This window comes from Camponotus vicinus, unplaced genomic scaffold (genome assembly GCF_025532165.1).
Source record: "Camponotus vicinus isolate PSW18456_S1 unplaced genomic scaffold, iyCamVici1.0 SCAF_3, whole genome shotgun sequence".
In the NCBI taxonomy this organism is placed as follows: domain Eukaryota; kingdom Metazoa; phylum Arthropoda; class Insecta; order Hymenoptera; family Formicidae; genus Camponotus; species Camponotus vicinus.
The window spans coordinates 3493453-3514717 of NW_028141967.1; the positions used below are offsets into that span (position 1 = coordinate 3493453).

A 21265-nucleotide genomic window follows, 5' to 3' on the forward strand; every position below is an offset into this window, starting at 1 on the left:
ATACTCAATTAATAATTAAATTTAATTATGTATTGCGTTTGGGAATTGCGTAACATCTCTTGGAATATCTCTCCTCGTCGCGCATCTATTCTCGTGGATTTTTGTTAATTAATTTCTCATTAATTATTTTAAAAATCGCACAAAACGGTAGAGAGCTTCCTTATTTGATTTGATCCACTCTATCTGCACATGAAAGGTGATATGATTATTATCAGACATGTATGTGTACAAATAGATCTATCTTTTGCATTAAATGTTAATTCAATATTTAATGTAGAAAATTAATTTTGGCTGCTGCGAATTTCAAAAAGGTGTTTTACTTTTTAAAATCATTTTTTTTTAATTATATTATTATTTATAGGTATGTTTATATATTTTTTGATACTTTACATTTTACAACTGTACATATAAATTTGAATATAAAATTCATCTCGCATTTGAATATATTTTCTAAAAGCCGCGAATTAGTACAACGTAATAATCGCACTAGTATATTTTTTAAACCGCGTTTAAAACACTAACGTATTTGAAACTATAGCATTGCATAGTTCTACTTTGTGCATCCGTTGAACTTTGTGACATAATGCACGTGTTGAGTTCATTTTAATTGTAAAATTACACTGATTATACAAGTCTTTATTTTCCGGTCAGACTATTAAGATTATAAAGCTTATATATTGAATGGTTATCACACAGTTCATATCTGATTTAATAGTAAGACACGTTTTGCTCTATAATATGAGGTAGCCATTGTGATAGTCAGTTTTATAAAGTTGTGTTTTTATTAGAGTCACCGCGCGCTGCTAGTTTCATAAAAAAATTTTTTTTAATTTTTGAATGTGGTGAGTACAAATTCTTTTCTTACTCTTTTCTGTATACATTCTTTTTCAATTTTTGAGTAAATTATTTCGAAGATTATTTCTATATGACAACTATAAATTTCATTCTCTGTCTTTCTAATTATACATATATAATTCTGAAATAAAGTTCCAATATCTTTTTTTAGATTTATTAGAATTTGTAGAAAATGAATAATAATAAACGGTTCAATCCATATGTCAGTGTTGATGCAGAAGAAGAAATAGTTATCTCTGGTATCGCTGGACGATTTCCTAATTCTGATAATATAAAAGAATTTCAGGACAATCTTTTCAATAAAATGGATCTTGGTTCGGAGGATCACCAGCGCTGGAACAACTGTAATAATATATTTTTTCAAATTTTTTTTCTGTCTCGGGAAAAAGGTCTACACAATAATATATAATAAATAAAACAGATTAAAGTATATATGAAATATATCGATCTATGTTTTTATTTTTTTTTGTAAATCCTTATTTCTATATACAAAAATGAAGAATAAATTAAAAAATAATTATGATTTTTACATAAAAAATAAATAAAATTGAAAGAATTAAGGAAAAATGATCTATATATAATTATATAAAAAGAAAAAGAAAAAGTTGACTATATATGTGGGGACTTTTTTATTTCTTCAAATTTCATTTTTTCTAAAAGAAACAATGAAAAAATTATTCTTTTAATTATTCATCGATTATTCTCTTTATTATTTTTTCTATATATGTATGTTCGAGTTATCAAAAATCGATTTTTTGCTTTTAATTTGCTAGAACTATTAGTATATTTGATACAGAACTGCAGAACTATTGTAAAATAAACTACAACTCCGAAGAATAATTGATTTTACATAATTTGGTGCGATGCATGAACTTCAACGCACCATATTTTCGGATTCGATTTTTTTTGTATTTAATCATCAAAATTATTTTAAATGTTTACATACAACTCTAAAACTATTCAAAAGAATGTTAAGAATTCGAAAAAAAACTTTTAGATTTTTAGATACGGTGTTTACAAGTTTATAAGAATCATTTTTACTTCGTTTTTCGCTGCCACCCAATCTTCACCGTCGCGAGCAGTCGCAGGCGGTGGGCCGTCCTCGTTGGAATGGCCAACTGCCTAGCCACGTGGATCGCTCATTTATTGGCCGATCTTCTTTAATTAATACCTCGAAATTTTACATGGTTTTGTGCAAAATGGTGCAGGACTTTAATTCAGTTTAGCGAGCTCTACTTATAATTTTTTTTGGACGGAAGATACCTGGGACACCCTGTATATATATATACGTATATAAGTATATTTTATACATAATTTTATATAATTATATGTATATGTAATCTTTTTTCCAGGGTAAGAATACCATTGTTCTTTATATTTAAAAAGATAATACTTATTATTAATATCTCGTAAAACATATAATAATGATACTCACGAATTTGCAATATCTACGCGATTTACTTATAAATATAACATTAGAATTGATTAATATTCTATGTACAATTTGTACTTAAATAAATCATTTTTATTATAACATGTTCGCAAGTTTTTTGCGTTTGATGTTAAAATGAAAAATAATCAAAATATCGTCTATCCTTAAAAATATCTTGCCCACCTTTATGAATGCAATTCTTATTTATAATTTAAATATATGTTATTTTCATATAAATCTTTTTAAATTTTTTATTATTTAAATGTGTTATTTTTATATAAATCGTTTTAAATTTTGACAGGTATCTATAAAATTCCTCCTCGAATAGGAAAAATGAATAATATAGAAAAATTTGATGCAGAATTTTTTAATATATCGGCCGTAGAAGCTCATACGCTCGATCCTGGAATTAGAATATTGCTCGAAAACACCTATGCAGCAATTATTGACGCAGGTGTCAATCCCGCAGAACTGCAGGGAACAAGGACGGGAATTGTCACAGCAATGACAATTTCTGATACATGCATTAATATAATATACGAAAAGACTCATGTATGTTAATAATTTTATTATTCCAGACTCATGTATGTCAATAATTTAACTATTCAAAATCGATAAGAAAAACATGCATTCTTAAAACTGTACGAACATATTAATATGTATATACAAGGATATTGTAAAAAAATATTTTTAATATAAAAACTGTATCGTAATTAGATTGCTGGATTACCCATTCTTGGTTGCTTTAAAAATATGATGGCAAATAGAATTTCTTACTGGCTCAACGTTACTGGACCATCGTATAACATCGATACTGCATGTAGCTCGAGCCATTTCGCTATGGTGGAAGCTTACAATTTGATTCGATCTGGAATTTGCGACGCAGCTATTGTCGCTAGTGTCAATATATGCATTCATCCTCTTGTGACTCACCAGTTTTATTGTCTGGGTATGTGAAAAATAATATTATGTTCAAAAATGTTGTATTCAAGATTGTTAAATGGTAAAACTTATTTATTGATGCATTAATTAACACAATATTTGATCTAATAGTTTCTGAAAAGTTAAAATATATCAATATAATTGATTCGTTTATTTAATATATTTATCAAAGTTTTCAAATATTTTACATATTTATCAAAGTTTTCGCCAAAATATAACAATATAACTGATTTGCTTATTTTTTATACAGGGTGAGCCATTTTAATTAACGCACGCAATTATTTCGGAAACAAAGCATTTTAGAGAAAAATGTTTCAGACAAAAGTTTTATGGTTTCGAGGGGGCCATAAGATGGTATCATTGGTTTGACCTCGAAGAGTTATTTGAAGGTCACATGAAGGTCACCTTCAATTTCTTAAATGGAACCTACTATTTGTCATTGCCTATTCTTGTAGCTTATCTCGAGAGCTTTCCAAAACACTATAATTAAGTACCTTTTCGTTAAGTACTTTTTGAGTTATGAGGCTTGAAATAATTTCTTAATTTTACATAAATCGTAAAATATCTTGTAAAATATTCATTTTTCGATTATCTTATCTTAATACTTTTATGTACAAAATAATGAGAGGAATCAATTGGTGTAAAGAAAACACATAGTTGTTTTTAAGAAAAAATATGGAATTGTTAATTGCAAATTATATATTTTTTCTTCCAAACAACTATGTGTTTTCTTTACACCAGTTGATTCCTCTCATTATTTTGTACGTAAAAGTATTAAGGTAAGATAATCGAAAAATGAATATTTTACAAGATATTTTACGGTTTATGTAAAATTAAGAAATTATTTCAAGCCTCATAACTCAAAAAGTACTTAACGAAAAGGTACTTAATTATAGTGTTTTGGAAAGCTCTCGAGATAAGCTACAAGAATATGCAATGACAAATAGTAGGTTCCATTTAAGAAATTGAAGGTGACCTTCATGTGACCTTCAAATAACTCTTCAAGGTCAAACCAATGATACCATCTTATGGCCCCCTCGAAACCATAAAACTTTTGTCTGAAACATTTTTCTCTAAAATGCTTTGTTTCCGAAATAATTGCGTGCGTTAATTAAAATGGCTCACCCTGTATATTTATCAAAGTTTTCAAATACTTGATATATTATTTAAGAAACCGAGAATAAACAAGTAAATTACACTTTTTATATTCAATTGTAATAAATTATTGATATTATTTTAGGAATTTTATCTGAAGATGGCTACTGTAAACCCTACGATGAAGAAGGTGCCGGTTACATGCGTAGTGATGCGGCTGCAGTAGTATACCTGCAGAAAGCAAAGGATGCAAAAAGAATCTATGCGACTTTTGTTTATGGTAAAACCAACTGCGATGGTTTTAAAGAAGAAGGAGTTACTTTTCCATCATTAGATAAACAAAAAATATTATTGGAAGAATTTTACAAAGAATGTAACGTTTCACCTCTTGAGCTATCTTACATAGAAGCTCATGCAACTGGCACTCTAGCCGGCGATCCCGTGGAGCTTCAAGCAATCGACGAAACTTTATGCATCAACAGAGATTTTCCTCTATTAATAGGTTCAGTAAAATCGAATATTGGACATTCCGAAGCCACCAGCGGTCATTGTCAAATTGCAAAGGTAAAGTTTACAAGAAAGATTTAGAAAATAGAGTTAATACACTTATGTAATCTAATGCTATATATAAACTTATATATTTTTTTATGTAACTGTCATTTTTGGTTATAATTATTTATTATAATTATTATATTTATTGATTATTTATTACAATTGTAAGATATTATTATCTATGTGCAATATAACAAATATATTTTTAATAAATATATTTATCTTGTAAAGGTTTTAATAGCGATGGAAACTGGTGTAATCCCTCCTACTATACATTTTAAACATCCACGAAAGGATCTGACTGCTATCATTGAAGGAAGAGTAAAAGTAGTCACTGAGCCGACAGAATGGAAGGGTTGCTACATCGGTATTAATAATTTTGGATTTGGTGGTGCTAATTGTCATCTATTATTGAAATCAAATCCGAAAATTAAAGTCAATGAAACAAATAATAATTTACCTAAGCTTGTAGTCATATCTGGACGTACCGAAAAAGCAGTTAAATTCATATTAGATGACGTAAGTATATTTTACTACTAAATAACTTAACGCAAAGAATAAAAAATATATTAATATGAAATAAAAGGTAAAAATGATTTAAAAGATTGTTTAATAAAGAATTTTAAAATATCATTGTTATAATTTAAATTATATTTAATTATAGCATATTAATCATATTAAATTATTAATTTTAATAATGAGATCTAGATATAAAAATTATAGAGATAAATTCAAATTGGTTTTAGTCAATAAAAACGAAAAAAGAGTAAAATATTATATGCACAGGTCTAAGACATATTAAACTCGATTGTTCTCGAAACGCATCTTTTAATATATCTAGTTGGATAAAGTGACTAAATAATATCCAACATGGCAACGAAATAAATTATAGAATATTTTAAAAGAATTCAGATTTTTCAAAATCAAATATATAAAGCATTTGCTTAATTAACAATAAATTTTTAATTATAATTAACTTTAAAGAAGAATAATATATTAGAATGTTATAAGATAATTATGCTTTTATATAAAAGTATAATATTTAATATTTTTATTATTTTATTATTATTTTATATTATAATTATTTTTATATAAACCTTATCTTTTATTATTATTATTTTTATATAAAAGTATAATTATATTAAAGATATATTATAATTAATATATCTTTATAGATACAGAGTCGGTCAGTAGATGTAGAATATATATCTCTCCTGCATCGTATTCATAGCAGCAATATAAAAGATCATTCCTACAGGGGATACATAATTGCTGGATCCAAACTAACTGATAATGCAGTAATTAAAAGAAGATGCAATTTATATACGAAAAGACCGATTTGCTTCATATTTTCTGGAATTGGATCTCAGTGTTTTAATATGGGCAAGTAAATCAAATATATTATAATGTAATAATTATTATTAATACATACAATAAAATTAAAAATTAAAAATACTTATATACAATAAAATTAACAATTATAATATTTCCAGTTTGTAAATTTTTATTAAATAATTGCTTAAGTTACATTTAGATGTAAAAAATCTGTCCTATACGAACTAAACTAAAATATTATATAATAATATACTCAGAGTTGGGAAAGTTACTTTATAAAAGTAATTAGTTACAGTTACAGTTTTTTTAGTAAAAAATGTAATTAGTTACAGTTACAAGTTACCGATTCTGAAAAGTAACGCGTTACAGTTACAGTTACTTAAAAAGTAACGAGTCGTTAATTTGTAGTTACTTCCTTGGAATGGAAATAAAAATATTAAATCTGCACGCAGTAATAAAAATTTAATGACAATCTTATAAGATATTAATTTAATTCTTGCAAATTATAGGGAATTTTAGAATGGCATCACTTTAAAGAGAGAAATATATATTTTATTTTAATTTAAAAACAGCTGAATAAAAACAAAAATTTTTATTTAATGAAAAAGAAAACTTATAAAAAATATAATTTTATTGCATCGCTCTTATAATTTCATTATTTTAAGATAGATAGTATATGTATATAATTAATCTTTACTTTTTTACTATATTTTTTATATATGTATATATATATATATATATATATATATATATATATATATACATCACGAATAATCCAAATTACAAATATTTATTATTATATTTTTTTAGTTAGTTTTTTAATATTTATAACATACATGAAATACTCTACATATTATAATGATTAATACATATGTAACACATATCATGAAATACTAAGATATGTAACACATATTAATACATATGTAACACATATCATGAAATACTAAGATATGTAACACATATTAATACATATGTAACACATATCATGAAATACTAAGATATGTTAAATAATTTAATATGTTTAAAATTTTTATTAATAAAAAATGAGAGCATATGCATTGAATCATAAAGTATAGATAAAAGCGTTTATGCGCAAGTGCAAGGCGGTCCAATACGATTTGCAAAGATTTAAAATATATATATATATATATATATTTTAAATCTTTATATATTATATATTTTATATCTATTATATATTTTAAATCTTTATATATTATATATTTTATATCTTTATATATATTATATATACAGGGTGTCCTAGACCACACGTACACCCCTTTTCTTTCAAAAACTAAGCATTTTAGAGAAAAATGTTTCAGACAAAAGTTGTTTGGTTTCGAGGGGGCCATAAGATGGTACCATTGGTTTGACCTTGAAGAGTCATTTGAAGGTCACGTGAAGGTCACCACAATTTTTTTAAATGGAACACCCTATATATTTTTGCACATTCTTGTAGCTCATCTCGAGAGCTTTCCAAAACACTTTAATTAAGTTAGTTTTCATTAAGTACTTTCCGAGTTATGAGGCTTGAAATCATTTCTTAATTTTACATGAACCGTAAAATATCTTGTAAAATATTCATTTTTCGATTATCTTACCTTAATACTTTTATGTACAAAATAATGAGAGGAATCAACTGGTGTAAAGAAAACACATAATTGTTTCGAAAGAAAAAATGCAATTGTTAATCGCAAATTACATTTTTCTTTTCGAAACAATTATGTGTTTTCTTTACACCAATTGATTCCTCTCATTATTTTGTACATAAAAGTATTAAGGTAAGATAATCGAAAAATGAATATTTTACAAGATATTTTACGGTTCATGTAAAATTAAGAAATGACTTCAAGCCTCATAACTCGGAAAGTACTTAATGTAAACTAACTTAATTATAGTGTTTTGGAAAGCTCTCGGGATGAGCTACAAGAATGTGCAAAAATATATAGGGTGTTCCATTTAAAAAAATTGAATTGACCTTCACGTGACCTTCAAATGACTCTTCAGTGTCAAACCAATGATACCATCTTATGGCCCCCTCGAAACCATAAAACTTTTGTCTGAAACATTTTTCTCTAAAATGCTTTGTTTCCGAAATAATTGCGTGCGTTAATTAAAATGGCTCACCCTGTATATATATATATATATATATATATATATATATATATATATATATATATATTGATTGATTGTTTATTGCTGCCCCTCAGGGATTACAAGGCGCTTTTACAAGGAGCGTTCCCGAACCTTTCACAATCCAAAAAATTTACATCCCTCCGACCTGGCCCTTGTGCGACCGCTACATTATAATTTCCCACACCCTCCCTGCGTACCCTCCCCTTCCTTTCTTTCCATCCCTCACCCCCCTTTCCACTCTTCTGACTTTTCTCCTCCCAATCTATGCTTCCTCTCATGCCAGCACCGCTTTCCATCTTCCTCTTCCTCCTCTCCTTTTCTCCTGCGTTTTGCTTTTCCTATCCTGCCTTTCTTCCTTTCCTGTCTCCGTTTCCTTCTGCTCTAATCCTTCCTTTCCATTCTCCTCTCTTTTCCTTTTCCTTCCTGCACCGGACATGCCTGTACAAACTAGACAAAACAAAATTAGTCCAAAAAACAGCGGATATCAACTCCTCCTCTCTACACCCTCCCCTTCCACCCTTTCCCTACAGCCTTCTCTCCTATTTGTCCCCTTCCTCCCTTCTGTTGTATTTCCCTTTCCTACCTTTAACTCCTCCGCCTTCCTATCCTCCCCCCGGCCCTTCATTTTTCCGTCTATCTCCTTCATCCACTTCTTCTCCCCCCGCTTCCTTTCTTTCCCCCCCCTCTACACCTCTTCACACTATGTTCCTCCTTCTTTCCCTCCTCTTCTCCGCCTCCACCTCTCTCTCCCTTTCCTTTCTCTCTAACTCCTTCCTCTCTCTTTCCCTCTTTTCTTCAAATTTCCTCCATGCATCCTCTCCGGCCGTCCTCTTGCCCTCCCCCCGTAGAGCCTCTTCTTTCTCCCCTCCTCTTCCCTCCTCCGCCTTCTTCCTCTTCCTTCTCTCCTCCTGTTCCTCTTTCACCATCTTCCACCAATCTTCTTCTCTCTCTCTGTCCTCTGAACTCTCCTCTCCTCCACTTTCCCTTTCCTTCTCTACCCCCCTCTCCCCCTCCCTCTCTCCTGCCTCTTTCATCCTCTTCCCCTCCTCCCGTTTCTTTCCTTTCCCCCTTCTCTCCTGTGCCTTCTCCTTTTCTTCCTTCTTTTCTGTTCCTCTTCCTTCCTTCCCCCCCTCATTCCACTTGTTCCTCTTCTCCTTGTCTTCCACCCTCCCTCCGTCTCCTTTCTTCTCTCTTGCCTCCTTCCTCCCCTCTGATGTCTTCCCTTTCTCCATCTTCGGCTCCTCCACCTTCGCATCCTTCTCTCTTCTTTCTTCTTCCACTCCGCTTCCTTCCCCTCTCTTCTCTCTTGTCTCCCTTCTCCCCTCTGTCATCTTCCCTTTCCCTGTCCTTGACTCCTCTGCCTTCCTAACCTCCTCTCTTCCTCTTCTCTCTTCCTTTTCTCTCCTTTCTCCTTCCTCTCCTCTCTCCTCTCTCACACCTTCTCTCTCCTTTCTAACCTCCTCTCTTACGTGCTCACGACCGGCTTCCTCTCTTCTCTCCATCCCCCTCACCATCCTCCTCCACCAGCTCTCCACCTTCTGTCTTCCTTTCCATTACTCACTGTGACCCTCTATATATATATATATATATATATATATATATATATATATATATAAAGTAACTATTAAAGTAATTATTAAATTAGTTACTAGTTACCGAAAATATGTAGCTAAGTTAAGTTACAGTTACAAATTGAAAAAAAGGAACGAGTTAAGTTAGAGTTACCGAAAAAAAGTAACTATAACTGTAACTTCGTTACAAGTAACGAGTTACTTCCCAACCCTGAATATACTATATATATATATATATATATATATATATATATATATATATATATATATATGTATAGAAAGCGTGTGCAAAACAAAGATAAATGATTTCTAGAGATTTCATTTATGTATATATATATATATATATATATATATATATATATGTTTAGATAAATTATATAAAAATATTACATTATTTAAAATAATTTATCGACTACGTTATGTAATATAATTATATCCTTTTAAATATTAATACATATATGTATATAGGTCGAGTTTTAATGGAATTTCCAGTATTCGCTAAAGCAATCCAAAAATGCGATACTGTTTTGAAACCTTATGATATATTTGTCACAGATATTATAATAAATAAAGACACATATATTCTCAATAACGTAGTCAACTTATTTGTAGGCCTTATTGGATTACAGGTATGAAGAAAAATATATTGTCTATATATATCGCGGAATTATTTTGTATTATCTAATGAAGCGTCGTATTTTTAAAGTGCAGTATTTCATAAAAAATTCTAAATTCTTGTAAAAGAATTGAAATTAAAAAGAGCCTTTTATAATAGTATGCAGAAAGTTAAATTTGTGACCTTTTATAATATTACTTTTTATTTAAAAGAAAAATAGAAAGTATTGAAATATATAAAAAAAATTACGTATATTACAGATCGGAATAGTTGATCTCTTAATAAGTATTGATATCACTCCTGATATTATAATGGGTCATTCCATTGGCGAATTGGTTTGTGGATATGCCGATGGATGTTTGACAGCCGAAGAAACCATTATGTTGGCTTATTATGTCAGTTTAGCATTTCTTAATTCAAAAATAATAGGTGGTATGATGGCTGAAATTAATTTAGATTTTAAAACTATGAAGAATATGTGTCCATCGGATATCGATGTAGCTTGTTACAATACTTCGCATAATTATATTGTGAGTGGGCCAACAAGCTCTGTGAGAGCATTTCTCGCTAAGTTACAGGTTTGAAAACACTTAAGAAGTACAAATAATTTATATATGCTTATAATACGTTGAATTAAATAAATGAATTTATTTAAAAAATTTACTTCTGTTTAGAATGACAACGTTTCTGTAAAAGAAATTTCCTGTGGACATGTACCTTTTCATAGTCGTTACATCGAGCCTGCGAGAGTTAAACTTTTGGAATACTTGAATCAGATATTGCCACAAAAAGCCTCTCCGAGCTCAAAGTGGTTGAACATGTTGAACGAATCCTATGAATGGTTCAGCACATCTCCAAATATCTCGTATCTAGCAAAATATTATACAAATCATTTGTTAGCTCCGGTAGTATTTTCAGAAGCTGTGCGTTTTATTCCAAACGATGCGGTGACGATTGAGATAGCTCCGCACGACATTCTACAATACATTCTTAACGATTCGTTAAAGGAAACTCTGACAAATGTCGCGTTATACAAATTCTCTCACAAACCTAATGTTGAAATATTCTTACATGAAATTGGAAAACTTTATAATGAAGGATTACAGCTGCAAATCGCAAATTTATATCCAGAAGTTAAGTTTCCTGTGAGTCGTAATACACCGATGATTTCTCATCTTATAAGGTAAATTTTGCTTAATATAACATAAGATTCTTCAACGTTATGTTTATTACAAAAAAAATAGCAGAATTTAAAAAAACGGAAAATTAATTTGCATTATTTCTAACGACGTTAAACGCTAATAAGGCTAATGTTTTATATATTTTTAAATTAATAACACGTTTTACAGATGGGATCATTCCGAAGATTGGTATGTATACCATTATTTCGGACAAGGAAAACTTCACATTAGGGAAGCAAGTGTTACCATTAATTTACTCGATGAAGAATTTACATATATGACCGGGCATATTGTTAATAGAAAAAATTTATTACCGGCTGCAGGATATCTTTTCCTGATGTGGCAAATGATCGGCTGGTTAAAAAAGCAAAATGTTCTCGATGTACCAATTGTATTTGAAGATGTTAATTTCCTACGTGCTATAGTTCTGTCAAAGCAAAATCCAGTCGATTTAATTCTTATGATCCAAAAAGGTAACTTGTACAATTAAAATAATTTTGTGATCTAGAAATATAAAAAGATAAATGTTTTTTAAAACAAAATATGAATAAGCGAAAAGATTAAATTGAAAAAAATAAATTACGAAAATATTTGTATCTAATAAACAAATAATTAACAGTTTGCCAATAAAATAGCAGCAGATTTGGACAAAAATTGCAGTATATTGATACTGCATTAAGCTTGTATTCTGCTGAGTAAATAAACATAATCAAAAAATCTTAGTTTCTATTGTCAATTTACAGTAAAAAATATATTGTTAATTTTGTTGATTTGTTTGATTTTTATACATCTCATTTTTATTTTTAATTTTGCTATTTTAATTAATGTATTGCTAAAATCTATGCTCGAAAGATTGCAATTTAGAGATACCATAGCTAAGTTAATTTTCTGTAATTCATTAAAACTATTGGTTACTCAAAATATCTAAGTTTCTGACGCAAATGCATATCAGATCTACCGCGTATTTAATCATTAATAATGCTATGCAAACACTTTCATTAAAATTAAAATTTATTTTTATTCATTTAACTTGCAAATTGTATACAATTATTGGTATTTCCTTTCCACACTATTTCATTTCCACGGTTGAAGGCAGGCTGGAATTTATTCTTCGTTAAAAACATCCTCTCGTTATGAAACATAGCATAGAATTTCGTTATAAAACATGGAATAATATTCCCGTTTGTAAATTAAATATTCATACAAGGAATTGATAATTGTATTGTTATAGGTAGTGGTAAATTCGAAATAATCGAAGGGGACAATGCTGTTGTCACTGGAACAGTACGAATTCCAGGTAATATTGAAGACGAGAAAATATGTAGTACATTTGTTGATCGAAACGATAATGATAAAGAGGAGATGAATATAAAAGATATTTACAAAGAATTGAAACTTCGTGGTTATCATTATACCGGCCAATTTCGTGGATTAAGAAGCGCGTCAATCACAGGAAAGAATGGTCATATTGTCTGGACTGACAATTGGGTAACATTTATAGACAATATGTTACAGATGATGATTTTAGGGCAGGATTCGAGAAGCCTTTTTGTACCAACAAGAATTCGTAAAGCGGTAATCGATCCAAAATCTCACATAAAATATATTGAAAAATTTGCAAATAAAGAAAACCGTAAGTATACAGTATTATAAATGTAATTATATACATATTTAATCGAATATTATCTTTCGAAAAATATATATTTGATATGCTATTGTCTTTATATCCGCAGAAATCCTTATACAAAATTATAAACACTTAGATGTTTTGATATCTGGAGGAATAGAAATACACGGCCTTGTAGCTGCAGCTATATCTCGTCGACAAAATGTAACCAACCCCGTTTTCGAAGAGTATAAGTTTGTTGCTCATCGAGATCTAAATGTGATACCTTTGCAAGATGCAATAAGAATGTCGATGCATGTTGCACTTGAGTGCTACAACATGATAAACGTAAAAATCATCGAATTTATTGAAAATAGCGATCATGTGATGCCGGAGAATTTAAGTTCTTTACATGTTTATAAAATTTTAGACGACTTACCACAAATTAGTTACAATATCAAAATAGTAGCGATCAACGAAAGATTCAAAGATATCTCCTTGCCCAATAATATTTCTAGGATAGAATTTGAAAAACTGACAAAAAATGAAAATTGTTTGATGATCATAGGTTTCGGAATTTTAACAAAAAATAGAAACGATTTATACGAACAATTGTTGTCTGCTATAATGCCAAAGGGATTTCTTCTGACATTGGAAGAGTTAGATGCTATTTACGATTATTCATGTCTGGACAAATATGAATTAAAAGTAATTTTGGAAAAACGCACCAACGATAAAACAATTGTATTACTAAGAAAAATGCAAGATTTTAAAATGAATCAGCAGATTGTGCATGTAAACAATTACGAATTCTCGTGGGTAAATAAGATCAAATCATTCATGAACGTAGAAAATGACAACACAAATACGAGGATTATAATCGTCGCAGAAGGGGATTTTGAATGCGGTCTACTCGGCCTTGTCAATTGTTTGCAAAAAGAACCGGGTGGGGAAATGATTAGAAGTGTATTTATTCAAGATGAAGATGCGCCTGCCTTTTCATTGCAAGAATCGTTATACATGAGGCAGCTACAGCTGAATTTACCAATCAATGTTATACGTTCCGGCATTTGGGGATCCTACAGACACTTTCCATTACCATTATTAGAACCAAAACTGGTAGAGAGTGCTTATGTTTCTCAAATGGTACGATTTCAAAAAGATTCGGTATTTAGGAAAATTGAAATAGTGATAATTTGTGATACTTTCCTTCATAAATTAAGTAATAGTTTTTCTTAATGTAACTTTAAGGGGCTTAAAAAATAACTTGTCATATTTATTTATTTTAGGTGCGTGGTGATCTGAGTACTCTTTGTTGGATACAAAGTAGGATATCTTTCGTCAACAATAATGAAGAAAATCTAGTAAGAGTAGTCTACGCATCTATCAATTTTAGAGATATCATGATAGCTAGCGGTAGACTCACCACTGAATCTATTACAACCGAGCGAAATAATAATTCTTTAATTGGAATGGAATTTACTGGTTTTAATAAAATTGGGCAAAGAATAATGGGATTATGTTCAACAGGGTAAGTGAATATCAGATAAAAACTTCATAGTATCTTAATATGTATGTGAATAGAATCTTAATATACATATGTATGTGAATATATTCTTAGTAAAAATAAACAATATAAATTTCTTATATTTAAATTAGAAACATTTTTGATGAAATAAGAAATGAAAAAATTGCTTAATTTTACATGCTTCTTTTCATTCTTAACATATTATTCACAAAAAATATTTAAAAAATATTCCTTCGACTTAATTTTAACATAATATATTTTTATATGATTTTCTAAATTATATTATTTTCAGAGGAATGACAAATATTCTCATAACTGACAAATATCTTAGTTGGATTATACCTGACATGTGGACGATGGAAGACGCTGCGACGATTCCTTGTGTATATAGCACGTGTTATTACGCTTTGTATTTAAGCGGTAAAATGAAAAAAGACGATAAAGTGTTGATTCACTCTGGTACGGGAGGTGTTGGTCAAGCTGCCATTTATCTTGCCCTTTACGAGGGTTGCGAAGTGTTTACGACGGTTGGAAGTATCGAGAAACGAGACTTTATAAGAGAAACGTTTCCCTCTATTCCCGAGGATCACATCGGAAATTCTCGTGATACGAGTTTCGAACAAATGATTATTCAGGGAACGAGAGGTCGCGGAGTGAATATCGTATTGAATTCTTTAGCTGAAGAGAAACTGCAAGCGTCCGTCCGTTGCTTAGCAAAGGGTGGTCGTTTTCTCGAGATTGGAAAGTTTGATATGGTCTCCAATAGTCCTTTAGAAATATTTGCATTTTCAAAAGGCATTAGTTTTCATGGCATCTTATTGGATAAGTTATTTTCTGCAGAACCAGAGCGTAAGGCAATAATGTGGAATAAATTAAAAGAAGGCTTAAAGAATAGCGCCATCAAACCATTATGCAGAAAAGTCTTCGAAAAGGATGAAATAGAAACTGCTTTTAGATATATGGCTGCTGGAAAGCATATTGGAAAGGTATGATAGTTTCTTAGTGTACGTATAATGGAGCAAGTATAATTACAATTGAAATATTAAATTCTTAAAAAAATGCACACACTTTTTGTTTTCTTTGTATTATCTTTAATATTAGAATTATTTTAATATAAATAAAAATCACTCCTGTGTTTATATTTTGAAACACAAACATATCTATGCTAAGAATACTTCTGTCTATTTTCCTTAATTAAAATTTAATATTGAACATAAGTTGTGACGCAAACTTTTCCACTTTAAGTATTTTTATCAAGAGATTTTAAAATAAAAAAATTAAATAGCTTTTTCTGATGTATCTTCTTAATTATGTTGTAATATGTAAAAGTTATCCATTGTACTTCTTTTCTCTTTATGTTTGTTCCGTATGTTCCGACCGGAATCTAGATCGCGGAAGCCACCTATCGATCACGCAAGCCTCAGATGCTCGCGCGACCCCTCCGAAAACTCTATCATTCTTATCGTGATACATACAATTAGCGCCATCCCTTCGTCAACTGAAAAGTCCTGCGCCGTATTCTAACTGCGAGCTTGCGCCTAATTCCGGCGCGCAGGATCTATCGATCTGCCAATCCGCGATCGATTTATAACGCGTCAACAATTAATTGGTCCACGCAAGCAGGAAAAAAGCTTCCACCTTCTGCTCCGACTTGCGTGCCTTCTTCTTGTTCCGCCGTTCGTTGCTCCAACATCGCGCCGCTTCTCGGTGGTTGTTTTCTCGAAGTACCGCGAGTGAAATTTGCTGTGAGAGTTTCACGTTTCGCGTGTAATTAAAGTCGCAAATCAAAGGCGAGTTTCGTCTTGTTGATTCCGCGCGTGGTCAAATAAGGAAATCTTTCTCGCCGCGTGTGCGGATTCTCTGCCATCTTGGCCATCGTGGCACCGGCGAGAAATTCACGAGAGCATGTGCGAGAGAAATATTTTCCAACGGTCCGCGTAAGATCAATTGACTGTCGCGTGAATAATCAAATTCTGTGAACATTGTAAGTACGACTCCGAAATATATTTGTGACTCTTATAGTGAGAACAACTCTGATTCTTTCACGCCTTCCGCGTATCGGTTCCCAGTCGGGAGCGATCCCGCGCCTGATCCTGATTAATTATCCTAATTCCTATACAATGTTCATTTGGTAAAACTCTCCTTCTTTTAAAGATTTTTTATCAATTCTTTTAAATCTCTTTACAAATACATTTTATTTGATAATTTATTCATTTTTATAGGTTCTTATTTGTAATCTTCATTTTTCCTAATAGCTTCTTGTCTTTTGTATATTCTTCTTATTTCCTCTTTCTGACATTTCAAAATATAATATAATATTATTTACAGATAATGATAAAAATTCAAAAAGAAGATGAACTGGATGTACCTATACTTGCACATCCCCGGTACTACTGTCTGGAACATAAATGCTACATCGTTATAGGTGGTCTGGGTGGTTTCGGTCTAGAATTAATTGATTGGTTAATATTACGTGGCGCAAGGAACCTAGTGTTGACTTCGCGAACTGGGATAAAAAACGGTTATCAACGATCAAGAATAACGTTATGGCAATCCTACGGTGTGAATGTTCAAATCGTTGCAGCTGCTGATACTTCGAAATACGAAGACTGTAAATCTATATTACAATTTGCCGAAGAACAAGGTCCCGTGGATGCTATATTCAATCTCGCAGTTGTGTTAAAAGATGAAATATTCAAGAATCAATCCCCACAAACATTCGAAGATTCCTTTATATCAAAGGCATGGACGACGAAAAGGATGGACGAATTATCCAGAACAATTTGTCCCCAGCTCCGACATTTTGTCGTTTTTTCTTCCGTTTCATGTGGAAGAGGTAACGCGGGCCAAACAAATTACGGAATGGCAAATTCCGTAATGGAAAGAATTTGTGAAAGAAGAATGAAAGAAGGTTTACATGGTTTGGCTATACAGTGGGGCGCGATTGGTGACGTTGGACTTGTCGCAGATATGCAAGAAGACGACAAAGAACTTGTTATTGGTGGTACATTGCAACAAGAAATATCCTCCTGCTTGGACACATTAGAAGCATTCTTGCTACAAGATCGGTCAACCGTAAGCAGCATGGTTGTTGCTGAGAAAAAAAGAGATTCTGGCGAAGCAATGAATCCATTTGAAATGGTTGCATATATTATGGGTGAGTTTATATGTGTTATGTAAAAGATTCGCTTATACCAGAGCTGTCCACGTTTTGCACATTTCGGCCGATTTCCGTGAGTCAACGCCTATCGCCGCCCCCCTCCCCCCTTACCTCTCGAGATCTTAACAACGAGCCAACTAACAACCGTAATCAAGACGCGTGACACTTTACTTCAGGTACGATTCATCTATAACGCGATGTTGTTCCCTACGCCCCGTCTACCAAATGTTAATACTTTAAAAAAATACGCGAGTTCTTTAAAATCTTTTTAGATAATTAATTCAAAATGTATAACAAAGTTTCAATTTAAAGATTATTAATTACATTAATAATAAAATATTGACATTTGGCAGACGGAGTGTAGGGAACGGCATCGCGTTATAGATGCGCTGTACCTGAAGTGTCTTGGTTACGATTGTTAGCTGGCTCGTTGTCAAAATCTCGAGACGTAAGTGGGGGGCGATAGGCGTTAACTCACAGAAATCGACCGAAATGTGCAAAACGTGGACAGCTCTAGCTTATACAAAATAAATTTTTATTGCAAAAAATGTAAATTTTAATAATTATTATATTGCAGTTTTAAGATTAAATAAGATCCGATTAAAATCATGTGTAAATATTTAATTCTTTTTCTAACTTTTAAAATAGGATTGAAAAATTTAAACATGGCAGCGCCAAACATGTCATTAGCTGAACTAGGCATGGATTCAATGATGGCAGTGGAGATTAAACAGCGATTGGAGAGGGAATTCGATATTTTATTGACAGCACAAGATATTCGAAATCTCACTTTTGCAAAACTTAGAAAATTGACAAATACATCTGAACAAGAAAAGATGAACCAAAAAGATGACACGGAAGCTAATGTAAATGATTTGGACGGTTTAAAAATGTTGACTCGAAAACTTAACGATTCAAATTTTAGTCCAGACATTTATATAAAACTCGCTACAGAGAGGAAAGTTGCTGGGAGTGAAATATTTCTTATACCAGGAATCGACGGCTTTGCAAGTGTATATAAACTGATGGGATCGAAAATTAAATCTTCGGCAATATGTTTGCAACACGGTGTACTTAATATGCCAGGTGTTACTTCGTCAGTAATGAAATCAGCAGCATATCTTCTGCCTGTACGAAATTATAATATAATCTATTTGAAATCTTTATTTTAATTGCTGTATTTAAACTTTAAACAATGATATATATTTAATTATGCATACGCATACGCGCATGCATGCATGCGTGCCATTTTTACGTAGTTTCATACATGTTTGCTTATTTTTTTAGCACGTATTGGAGAAAATACAAAGTCAAAAAGAATTTCTAATTGTCGGTTATTCATTTGGATCTTTAATTGCCATCGAATTAGCGAGATTATTAGAAGCTAAGAATTTCTTCGGACGTTTAATACTTATAGATGGAGCTCCTGATCAAATGAAGTTCTTGCTTGAGAAATTTTTTTATCATACTACCGAACAAGAGCTACAAAATATCGTTTTACTTCATATAATAAGCTTGTATTTTGACTTTAACAATAAATTGGTTAGTCAATTATTAAAAATATATTATGACTTAATTAAATAAATAACTTTTTATTGGAAAAGTTACTTATATTTTTAGTTACTTATACTTTTAGTTACTTATTTAATTGAGTTTATATATGTACAGTTAATAGAATAGTATATAGTTAATAGAATGAGAGGAAAAATTATGAAATAATTTGTTAGAATATGCTTTAAAATTATAAAATAAACTAAACTTTTTTATTATATTATTTTATTATATTATTTTATATAATCTAAATTACAAAGTTTACAAAAAGGATTTTATAAAGTTTCTTTAACGTAATTTAGATTAGATGAAATAAGATAACATAATATAAGCATATTATTTTATCTCAGTTTAAAATGCAGATTGTCATTTTGTTATTATCATTTTGTTGTACTAATACAATATTATTATTTCCAGCTTACATTAGAACTAAATAAGTTCAATACGTGGGAAGAGAAATTTGAATTTCTTTCTGCTCGCTTTTCAAAGAATATCAATGAGTTAACTGTTGAAAATCAGAAATTGTTATGTTCGACGGTTTACGATCATATAATCGCTATACGAGATTATAATATAACATCATTGCCACGTCTTAAATCATCTATAACCTTATTAAAACCCACAATTACGTCTATCACTTTTACTGAAGAGGATTATGGTCTACATAAGGTAAATTTAATTAGAACGTAATATTTTGTCGTTTTTAAGATTATTTTTATAAATAAAAAATATTTTTAGATTACCGAAAGTGCAGTACAAATACATTACGTGGAAGGTACTCATGTCACAATAATGGATAATGACGAAGTAGTATCACTTATTAATGAATCATTGTAAATTATAAAAATATGAATAAGAAGAAAGAATGTATGTTTTCTTTTATTATTCTATTCTAACAATTAAATTCTTTTATTGTTGGAATGGAAGCTGCAAAAGATATACGTTCTATATAACGAACTTTATAATCTGTATATTTAATTTTTATTTTGTCATATTGGTATATTGTTATGGTATATTATGATATATTATGTAATTTTTATTATTATTTTTCTAATTTATGTTTATTATACATAATATATATTTTTTATGAATATATATATATATATATATATATATATATATATATATGTAGATGATAAAGTTATTTTTTTGAACATATATTCTTAAATATTTTCGTCATTCTCTGGATCCTACATATATAAAATAATAGATCAGTAATGCTAACAAATATTTCTTTTCAAATATTTCTAGTTATTACTCAATGTACAAAGAAATGAAAACTACGGTTATTTTTTCCAGAATTTCACTTATTCACATTTATTATCAATATTCCTCAAATTCTTGGTATTTAATTTCTGCAAGATGCTTTTAAATTTTTTTGCTAACATTTTCTTCAATAATCGTATAAAGTTATTTTTTTATATGTATAATGGCTTTATATTCATTTATTTTCCATATATGTATATATATATATATATATATATATATATATATATATATATACTGCTGCTTGGAAAATAAACGAATATAAAGCCATTATACATACAAAAAAATAACTTTATACGATTATTGAAGAAAATGTTAGCAAAAAAATTTAAAAGCATCTTGGAGAAATTAAATACCAAGATGACGAAAATACCTAAAAATATATGTTCTAGATAACAGATAAAACAGATATCCTAGTACACTAAATTCTGTATAATTTCGA

At 30.2% G+C, this 21265-nt stretch overlaps 1 protein-coding gene across 1 annotated transcript; it reads left to right on the forward strand.

The window, feature by feature from the left end:
• The first annotated feature begins 720 nt into the window (after nt 1-720).
• LOC145967771 (fatty acid synthase-like) lies at nt 721-21026 on the forward strand. Its single transcript, XM_083092706.1, has 20 exons — nt 721-842; nt 1007-1199; nt 2589-2839; nt 3005-3236; nt 4470-4888; nt 5108-5395; nt 6052-6259; nt 10384-10544; nt 10792-11109; nt 11206-11714; nt 11881-12185; nt 12944-13345; nt 13446-14464; nt 14608-14849; nt 15139-15832; nt 17175-18003; nt 18655-19136; nt 19294-19548; nt 19975-20226; nt 20296-21026. The coding sequence occupies exons 2-20, from the start codon at nt 1028-1030 to the stop codon at nt 20392-20394; spliced, it is 7137 nt and encodes a 2378-aa protein (XP_082948832.1). The 5' UTR covers nt 721-842; nt 1007-1027; the 3' UTR covers nt 20395-21026.
• The last annotated feature ends 239 nt before the right edge of the window (nt 21027-21265 follow it).